Genomic DNA, 10,802 nt, shown 5'->3' on the forward strand with positions numbered 1-10,802 from the left:
TCAAACCTGGGTCAGTTACAGTTCAGTTGGAGGAAGAAGGGCGATAAACTTTTTTTTTTGTTTATTTTTTTCTAATTTGGTTAACTTTGGTTTGTTAGAGATCAACGACTTGGGTATTTGCCAAATAAAGAGCTCCTTAATAATTAATAGGCTTTTCCCCCCACAAAGTTGCATGTATTCTTAGAAGTATTTAATGTAAAACAAAAACTACTGATGGTGTTTGTTACGTTTTTTTTTTTTGTTTGTTTATTAGCATTTTAAGTTTGCAGTTTACACAAACTCCTATTTCCATCATCATCGAGGTTTTCTGAATCATTTCTTTGCAGATGACTCCCCGTTGTATATGTTAAATGTCCCCGTCATGACTCCATAGCTGTTGGCGTTTTACATTTTGTCTGGAAAGCATTTATATAAATACAGTTTCTAAAACAGAAACTTTCCAAATGTATCTATTTTAACAAATACTCTGTAAAAAGTGAAACATTGGATCAATAATTTGCTACATTTAAAAATTGTGTGTTTTTGTGTGTAGGAAGTAGAAACTGCTTTTTCTCTTAAAATGATTGTTTTCACAGTACCACTTCTTTATCTCTCTTGCTTGCAGTCTTTAATTTTTTTAGGTATAGACTTTTGTTTCTCGTCTTTTTGAAGCCAACTGTTTGAATTGAAAGTTTATTGCAAATGAAACTCCTGATTTAGAGCTGAGGCTTAATTTTAACGAAAAGAAAGAAAAAAAGTGTCTGGTCTATTTTAAACTTGTTTTTAGTGAAAAAACAGAAGCAAAAAACCGAAGAGAAACGGTAAAAACACAGCCCCCCTTTCCTCCCCCTGTAAGATAAGGACAGATTTATGGGTGAAACTGCCAGTGGAAACATGGGTGGACGTTACAGTAATGGTGCTAGAATATTGTTTTTGGAGGTTGTTTAAAGAACACTCTATCAGCACACAATTACAGCAGACACGGGGGAGGGAGAAGGAGAGAGAGAGACTTGTTCTGTTTGCGTTGGTGCGTCTGAGCCTTAGAGCTCACAGATACGTCTGCCAGACCTCACTCTGGGACAGACCTTCAAAGGGCTTCTGACTTAGGTGTAGGTCCTTTGTAATCATTACGGTTATGTCATAAAGAAAGAATTATAAACACGATAAGATGATAAGAAGAAGATAGAGGCTTTTGTCTGCAACAAGAACAGACGATGATGCAACGTTTGTTATGGAACAAAACAGACATTTATGTTTGTAATTCAGTATTTTATGGGTAATATCTATTAGGCGGAATATGAAATATTTAAATTAACTTATTTAAAAAAATTCTTCCCAAAAATGATTCATCTTCACATTTCTTTCCAACCTTCTCTTTCCCAGCATGCACTTGTCATCCTATGGGCTCCATACTTTACAACTCGACTGACGGCTCGATGTGCGACCCCTCCAACGGAAACTGCATCTGCAAGCCTGGAGTCGGGGGGGAGCAGTGCGACAGGTGCATGGTGGGATATTGGGGCTTTCATGAGTACGGCTGCCGCCCGTGCGACTGTGCAGGAGACTGCGACCCGTTTACAGGAGACTGCATGTTCGGGTAAGTCAAAAGATTCCTGTGTTGATTTTAAATTTAGAGTCACATTGGAGCAGGAATATCCAGTCAAATATGTCAATTGTAATTTAATCTTCAAACATTTGATCCAAAAAATGTTGAAATCGTGGTTTTATCAAAAGATTACTTCTCAAACACCTCATAGTTTTATGTACAAAAGACACATTTTTGATTAGGTGGATGTTTTAAATAAAAGTGCACACTTATAGAATATCTAGAGTTTCATTTAATTCAAAACTGTCCTTTTAGTTTTAGTTTCAGTTTAAGAAAACAATAATGAGGCCAGATACGACTCATAATTCAGACATGCACACAGTCTGTGTCACAAATGCAAACCCTCATGCACCGTGTACATTTGTGAAAAACAGTATGCATATTAATGAAACACTTATTGTGTATTTGTGAAACATTTAGAGAGCATTTCCAAATGATATTGCATGTGTGCATAAAATTAGATTTATGAATTGGAGTGTATTGATTTGTGACATAGACTGTGTGCATTTCTGAATTATGAGACTGACCTGGCATCATACAGTAACGCCTTAGTCACAAATAATAAAGAAATTCTCAGAAATGCTGTTTTTAATCTTAAATTATTTCATTTATGTCCTGCATCAGGAGAAAAATGCTACAAGAACATGTTAAAAACACCATTTTCATTGGAGTGAGTTTTTCTTTTTACTATAAAATAGTTCCCAGTGATCTTTTAATTATGATTATGCAGTTTTAGCCAAAATCAAAAAGTCTGTTTAGTTTTTTAAGACATATTTTTTGCAGCTTGTTAGAAATATGATTCTAGGTTGTAGATGGGACTGTTGGCACAGAAGTTAGCTCCGCTAATATCCTACGAAAGCCTTTGTTTACACTCTTACACTAGTTTATAGTTTTTCCACAACACCAAGCTAATATTAGCATAGCAAAACAACACCACGCAATATTGGAGCGTACAATTTGGAGCCAGACATCAGCTCAGACGAGGAAAATTAAGATGCTTATAGATCTATTTTTTTACAAGTGGATGCATCAGGATGGGGCGGAAAATGTAGAATTTGGCCCCGCCAATTTGAGTAGCTGTATCAGTGATTTCTGCAGATTGATTTTTAAGGTTCTGATGTTGGATTTTAGGCCTGATTTGGACCCGAACAACCTGGAGGGAAACTCCAGTGAGGCGTCAAGGATCTTCAGGACGGACGAACTCTTCTCTGCTTTCCATTACTCAGGTGGGACACAGCAGAGTCCTATGACACAGTATGAATGAATGCGTCAACCCTTTATCACCTGAGGCATCGCCAGTGACACTTAAACACAAAACCTTTAACGTAGTGGAACTTTTCAACCGTTAACACAATAATTTCAGTAAATTCTGAAGGAGAAAAGCGGCGCGGGCCGCTAAATCAAAGAACATAAACACTGGAGCTCCAGTGTTAAAGGGTTAAGTAATAAAAGTCTTATAGGAGCCTCTTGATGCAACAGTGGATGGGCTGTAACCGCATCTTTCAATGGCATTCCTCACTGGACTCATACCACTACATACAACCACACAGGCTGTTATAAATGTGTGCACATGTGTGATCTCCACAGAGAAATGTGAATGCAAGGAGCAAGTCCTGACCACCAGCAAACTCTTCTGCACCATGAATTATGCATACGGTAAGAGCTCACTCTGCCACACTCCACAAGTGCATTTATTTGATTGTTTGAATCATATTTGAACCAAACTTCTCGGAGGAATACAACTCTAAAGATCCAATCCAGAAAATCTGTTTTTAAAACTTCAGGGTTGAGGAGAAATCTGCTGCAGATTAAAAAAAAACTTTTTATTAGTTACGGTCACATCTGCCAAGATGCTGGTGACCTAAAAGCTAAATTTTCAGCAAATTTGACAGGTAACGGCATTTGTAATCGAGAGGCAGTAGTTGGATTTTTACACGCTTCTGGTGGCCATGGAGGTTTTAAGAAAAAGTAAAAAATTTTACGCCGATCAGACAATTTTTTCAGTGGCCGCCAGGACCCATTTAGAGGTGGTGCGATGGCAGTCCGGGGGCAGGAAGGCAGCATTTATAATCCAGAGCAGGTGTTTATTATGGATAAAGCCGGCCTCTGCACTGCGGAACAGTCTATTGTTCTAAATTTAAAAAATCTTTATGTTGAGAAATACTCCAATGTTCTTCAATAAATGTTTTACAAAGATCAGAAGTGTTTTTGATGAGTATGGATCGGTAACAGACATTCTTCGGCCGTGGGGGTTGGGTGAGATGGAAGCGGGGGGAGGGGCGGTGTATCCACATTAGTGGATTTGGCGTGTCTCCAGTCCCCAACCCCCGCAAATGAGGGAGAATAATGTATTATTCTTTGCAAAAAGATTGCGTGCGGCGAAGAAGAATATAGCTGAAAAGAGGACAAAACTTTCACTTTGGATCTTGAGTCAGGAAAAGGGCTGGTCGGACGCTTGCTGTTGTCGTAAAACCTTTCCACCGATCAATGCGTTACATCATGCGACGACAGAAGCTCCGCCCTAACAGGTCCACTCCATTTTTCTAAGGACCTACAATCAACAGGGAACCAGAAATGGTACCAGTCGGTCATACCTAATGAGTCCATTTTGTAATGGAAACGCTCAAAAGTCCAGTCCTTGGAAACGAGCCATAAGGTCCCCATAATTGTCTGATGATCGCCCAATTTCAGACTGCCACTCCCTTGCCCCTGTGCTGCTCACTGCCACCATACGATTTCTTACAATGTGTGGGAACTCGATGAGGACTGTTGACTTGAACCAGGGGCCCAGAGATGACCAGACGTCAATCTGGCGATCCCGACCACTGTGGGTCTAAATGAGGAGAAGACATTGATGCTGAACAAAACTTATAATGGTGTTGATAGCACAACGGTGACTGAGAAGAATACAAAGAAGACAGAACTGGGGCTTTCTTGGGAGACATGATCTCTAAAAATGTGTAAATTTGTAAACTGACGAGATTATAATGTGTGATCAAAATCTGAGAATGACCAGTGGTGTAGAATGATCAGCTTTTTATAAATATATATGGATATGAATATGGATACATTTTTTTATATATTGATATATACGGCTTCCATCTGCAGACATTTACACATTATCCAATTAGAGCTGCTGTCAACCAGCAAGCTGGCTGACACCACCCAACTGTCACCTGATTTCGTAATTGCGTCATCCCTGATGCCTGACTGCTGCCATCTACATTCATGACCACGCCAACGATTTTCAAAAACGTATTCATGCTTTTATTTCTTCTTGTTTAGATTATTGCAACTCTCTTTTTTTGAACAGTTTTAACAAACGTTTCCTGAATCGTCTTCAAATCTGCAAGGCTTTTACCAAGAACACACATCCCTCCTCTTTTGTCTCCTTTACATCGATTATTTCTAATTGACTTGCACAGTCAAACCCCGACATACATCTCTGACCTTTTAACCTCATACCCTTCGGCCTGATCCTTGAGGTCATCCAGCCAACATCTCTAAATCATTTCAAAACCCCGCTTTAAGACTAGAGGAGGTCTCTATTCTCTAATCTATTTTATCGTATTTTATTTTATTCTTTTCTTTTATTGTATTTTATTTTACTTTATTCCATTTTATTATATTCTTTATTTTATTTTATTCTATTCTGATCTATTTTGGTATTTTATTTTAAAAAACGTTTTTTTATTTTTTATTTAATTTTATTCTATTATGATCTATTCTATATTAATTTATTTGATTTTATTCTATTATGTTCTATTCTGTACTTTTTCATTTTATTTAAGAAAACGTTTGTTTTTTAAATTTTAAATTTTATTTTATTCCATTCTGATCTATTCTGTACTGTTTTATTTTATGTTTATTCTATTCTATTCTGATCTATTTTTTTCTATTTTCTATTTTAGTTTTTAATTTTGTTTATTTTTTTAATTTAATTTAATTTTATTTTATTTTATTCTAACAAAGTCTGGCGTCATAAAATCTTGAAGATTGAGCTGATGCCTCCGTATCGCTCGGTGGCAGTTGTAACTGTAGCATTAGACATTGCATCTTTATTTAGTGTTCCTGAGCTGAGTTTAACTGAATTTAGTTGAACATTAAAACCTCCAAAGTTATGTTTTGGTGATTGTTCCTTTTTCATCCAAACACATTTTTTTGTATTCCATCTTAACACATTATTCTTTTAACTAACTGAAAAATGAACACCTGGGTGTGAAAAACTAAGAAATCCTCAATGGAACATTTCTATGCGTTCCTTTATTCAAATGACTAATTTGTGTGTTCATTTTTGTTTTTTTGTTGTTCTTTTAGCCATAGTCAATATGCTGACATGTTACTGGCAAAAATGAAAGCTTAAATTAACTATCATTTAATGTTGCGATTATTACGGGTGAGGAAAAATCTGAAAGTTTGTTTCAAAAGTTCCCAAAAACCACTTGAAGCGTTTTGACTTTAGGCATTAAATCACATTTTCTGGCAGGGACTTCTAGGTGTTCAGCAAAGATGTGGACCTCTTGAAGATCACATTTAGTGGCTGCCTTCATGAAATATGAAAAACTTTAGAGCAATCACGAGTTCAGCTCCAACCCCCGGGGAGGAAGGAAACCTCATCTGAATTTCAGCTGCATTTATGAAAGTTCCAGGATCTGATAAACTGTCTTTTGAAGCTCGTCCAGACACCAAACACACACACTGTCAGTTTCTCATCACCGTTCCACGTCTGGCTTTTTCTGTAACCTTACGCTCCATCTAGCTCATAAAGGTATCACATTTATTATGTGTGTGTATTTTCGATCTCCTTAATGTTGAAACCTTGTGACTTGTTGCCCTTTAGTGCTGAAGGTGAAGGTCCTGACGGCCCACGATAAAGGCTCCCACGCAGAGGTGGAGGTCAAAGTTCAGAAGGTTCTCAGCCAGAGCAGCAAGATGAAGATCCAACGAGGTCGAGTTACTCTTTACCCCGAGTCCTGGACTGCACGGGGCTGCACCTGCCCCATCCTCAACCCAGGTGAGCAACGCCGTCATGAAAGGACAGAAGACGAACTCTTTGGTCTCAAGGGTATTATAATCAGATGAAGGGAGGCGTGGCTGTAGACACGTGTTAGTATTGTTATAAACAAGTGAAAAAAATTGTAGTTTGATAACTTTTTGAATCTGTCACTGAGTCCTTAAAGTGAAAAGTCTGATGGAAAATCAAAGTTTATTCCCGTATCACCTTTGAGCAAAACACACCAGGAAACCTCACTGTCAAATATTACTTTAAAAGCTATGAATACAATGTTATAAAGAAAGAGAAAGCAGCAAAATGTTAAGAAAGGTTTACCTTTCTGTATGCCAATGTTTCAAACAGACAAAAAGTCATTTTATGGATTCTAGTAGTTGGTACAACATCTGGACCCACACAAAAAATAAAGTACATAAAACTAATAATATTGTAAAACGCTCTCTTGGGTCTGTCCTCTAACACAGTGGTTTACAGTTTGGTTTATGTATTGGATTTATGCCCAGCTATTTTGGGAAATCCGCATGTGACATACCACCAGATCTTTCAGAATATCTCTGACCCACAACTCGCACAACCCTCCAACACGTCTCGTTCTGGTTTCAAATGTACTTGGATACGGTACAGTTTGTCTGGTGTGAAAAGGCCTAAAAATATTTGGCCCTGTCGTACAAATATCTCTCGTTCAAAGTAGAGCTGCCAATATGAGTTGATTAGTCGAGACAATGTCGACTAATAAAATAGTCAACGACTAATTTAATACACGATTAGTTGCTTTTTTTATGTTAATTATGTTGATTACGTAAGCACTCTACTAGATCTCTACAGATCAGCTCAAAGCTGCTCTTCTTAGCTTCAGAATCCACTGGAATTATGTTAATTGCGTGAAACGGTTGAAGAGTTACAGCAGTTCACAGAACGACAACACTGAAACTAAAGCTATGGTGTTAAAGTTTTTATGCTGGTATTTACACGAGAATAACATCAACCATGTTTTAAAACCATAAATATTAATAAATATAGTTTTAGACATTGGCGATGAACCAAACTAGCTTGCTACTCACTAGTACCCACTTTACGCCTCCCAGCCTGATTTCTCTCTAATAAAATGTGATGATTCCTCTCGATGGGATAATTTTGTTGTTATGGTTTTTGCAATTGACTGTAAAACATTGCGTCCCCTTTTGTGGTTCTTTGCGTACTTGTTCAGACCTCCATTCTTTACTTTGGAAGACTCGAAGCTTCGTAATGGCGCTTGAGTGTCACATCCTACATCACATGATGGTCGTCTATGGGTCCAAACTAATCGTGATCTTACACGTCATCAAGTTGCAAGCCCCCTTACCGATCCTGCAGGCCGAACACATATGGTACCAACACCGGTATCGCCGGCCAGCACCATATCGAACGCCACTGGCCAGCAGGTATATAAGTAAAAATGGGCCATTCTGCATCCCTGACTGCCACCGTCAACATTCACAACCACCAGAAACGATTTTCAAAACAATCAGGCAGCTAAATGAAATCTTGAAAATGCCGATGCATAGGTTAGCGCTACGGTCACAGATGCAACTTAATGGCAGTTGTATCAGTGTAGCGCTAACCTAAAATTTTAGAGTGTAAATCTCTGGTTGCTTCTTGAAATGTTGACTGTTTTTCCAGGTGTGGAGTACCTGGTGGCGGGTTACCTGGACCGCAAACAGGGCCGTCTCCTGGTGAACATGAAAAGCTTCGTGAAGCCTTGGAAGGCCAGCTTGGGCCGCAAAGTCCTCACAATGCTAAAGAAAGACTGCAACTGGTAGAAGGACAAACACGGCCCCGGAGGAACGACTTTTCTGACAGATGAGACTGTTTCTGATTTCCAAAAGCCCAGCAACTTTCTTCTCTTTGTTTTTTTTTCTTCTTCCTGACTCCCAGCATGTGGATTTAAAAAAAAATCCCAGTTTTGGAGAACTGAACTAACTGAGAGGAACGAACCCTCCATCTCTGTCAAGATGGTCAACAGCGGCACAAGCAGAAGTATGCGCGGGTTTGTTTTATAAAAACAGACGTCTTGCATCTGATAAACTGTTCTTCCAGCGTGGGATTCCAGGAAGAACCGTTGCTGTTGCAGATGTCCGACCTGAGTGACTGAAAAGGCAAAGACAAACTGCTCTTTCTGTTCTGCAGCACTTTAGCCTAAAACTGGACTGAGAAAACACGGACACACAAAGAAAGAAGGATTTAACGCCCACTCTAAGCACACTATAGATATACCACGTCCATTGTCCCGACAGTGGACACACTCTCAAAGAGCCAGCCGTATGTAAGTAGTTCACACGCAATGTGCAAAGCACACAGAACAAGCCATACAAGCCACTACAGGTGGATAAATCTTAGTCAATCCAGGTGCGCCTGTGATGAAATCGGAGTAAATGGGTTTTGCCCTGGACGTGAATGTATTTGCCTTTGTTACTGTGTGAGCACTAGAGGCTGAGGCGCTAAAATACGAGCACAGTCTCTGAAGATTCTGTCTAAGCCTGAATCCATCTCATGTTTATCACTGTCATGTGTACAACACATCTCCTATGAGCTCCTGCTCCTTCCTTTGTGCTCCTGTACAGTATTATTTGTATATATCTATATAAATATTATTTCTCTTTTATTGTGTCGCTTTGTTTTTTTTTTACTTTCGGCTTAAACATTTTTTATTAAAAATCCACAGTTAAATTAACTTGATTTTTGATTGAACCCAATTGTATTAAATCAAATTTCCTAAGAAAGACAAGTTTGATGAACATTTTTCCACCAAATTAAGAATTTTACATGAAAAAAACGATTAGAACAGCAGTTTTTTTGTCAGATAAATCCAAAAAACAATTATGAGTTTTATGGATCAACCTTATCTCAGTAAAGATCCATTCAATATTTATTCATTTATTTTTGAACCTTTTTTTATTTTATTTTGTGAAAGAATAATGACAAATATTTGCTGTTTAAATTTCCGACAGTCAATATAAATTATTTAAAGTAGGAAAATTTTGGAAATCAAAAAGGTAACCTTTGGTTTGTACTGGTGTAAAACTGGCTGAGCATACTTTTTTAGGACTTCTGTTTCTAAAGAATCTTTTATCACCCGTGATTATTCTTGTTATGATGATTTTGCTTCCTCTATCGGATTTAGATAACCAGTGACAACTCCTCCCATAGATTAGAACAGGTTAGCTTGGTGTTAAGAAGATTTTAAGATCAGATAAAGTTGTTGTTTTGTTACACTTTCTGAATTAAGTGTTGCAAATCTGTTTTTTTCTGAAGTGGTTAATTAAATGTGTTTATGGTACTATTTTTTTACCATAAATCTAGTGCAAAAAATAAGATATTTTTGACCAAAAATTGTTTTTAGGAATTTTAGGTTTTATCACTAAAATCCATCAACTTTTTAAACAACATTGTTATAGTTAGCTCAACAATTCTACATGAATTCTAGCTGGACTTCTACCACTTGTACTCCCAATATTAATCGTAAAACTGCTTCATAGGTAAATACAGCACTTGTTACTTTTAAAAATCCCAGGAGACACCCCAATGTAATTAATTTGCTGTAAATACGAGTTATTATGACACTATAAAATTATTTTTCTATTTTGACACAACATAGACTAAATAAATATGAACAAATATTAAAAAAACAACTTTATGAAATGGACAAAACATCTGCTCTGTAAAAGTCGTCTGTCTTTTAGCAGCAAAGACATTCTTTACTACTTTAATAAATATATATATATATATTTTTAACATGTTCTTGTAGCATTTTCTTATAATTGAGGACATTTATTAAGAAAATTGAGCTTCAAATATAATTTTGAGTATTTTTTTACTAAAAACGTTCTGCAATGAGGAGGGAGAATGGTTCCTCCAGGGGAGGACTTACCATTAAGCAAAGGTTGGACCCCCCAACCCTCTGGGGCCCTGAGCTAAACACTTAATAAAAGTGTATAAAATATATTTTACACCCATTTTCATTCAACTATGTCATAAAAAACACCAATTATGTGAAAATGTTTTGTCCTCCCCCATCCCTCTGCAGCAATGGAACATTCCAGTCAATCCATTTTTATTCCTTATTTTATTGAGCGATTATTCTGACTTTGCTGGTAAAAATTGTTTTAGGCAGGTGGATGTACGTTTTTTTTCTTGTAAATTTAGGAGGTTTAAAGTTGTAAATTTAAT

The 10,802-nt window shown here is 37.3% G+C and overlaps 1 protein-coding gene and 1 long non-coding RNA gene across 2 annotated transcripts in view; one reads left to right on the forward strand and one right to left on the reverse strand.

The window, feature by feature from the left end:
• The window catches only part of ntn4 (netrin 4), a 30,306-nt gene extending 21,069 nt beyond the window's left edge, over positions 1-9,237 (forward strand). Inside the window, exons 6-10 of the mRNA XM_024286383.2 lie at positions 1,363-1,576; positions 2,717-2,811; positions 3,173-3,241; positions 6,426-6,599; positions 8,256-9,237. Coding sequence (XP_024142151.1) covers positions 1,363-1,576; positions 2,717-2,811; positions 3,173-3,241; positions 6,426-6,599; positions 8,256-8,395 — 692 coding nt within the window. The 3' untranslated portion in view covers positions 8,396-9,237. The remainder of the gene's footprint in view (positions 1-1,362; positions 1,577-2,716; positions 2,812-3,172; positions 3,242-6,425; positions 6,600-8,255) is intronic.
• The window catches only part of LOC112155034, a 64,380-nt gene that overhangs the window by 26,805 nt on the left and 26,773 nt on the right, over positions 1-10,802 (reverse strand). The window lies entirely within an intron of this gene.

The sequence above is a fragment of the Oryzias melastigma genome, linkage group LG23, assembly GCF_002922805.2.
Source record: "Oryzias melastigma strain HK-1 linkage group LG23, ASM292280v2, whole genome shotgun sequence".
Lineage (NCBI taxonomy): Eukaryota > Metazoa > Chordata > Actinopteri > Beloniformes > Adrianichthyidae > Oryzias > Oryzias melastigma.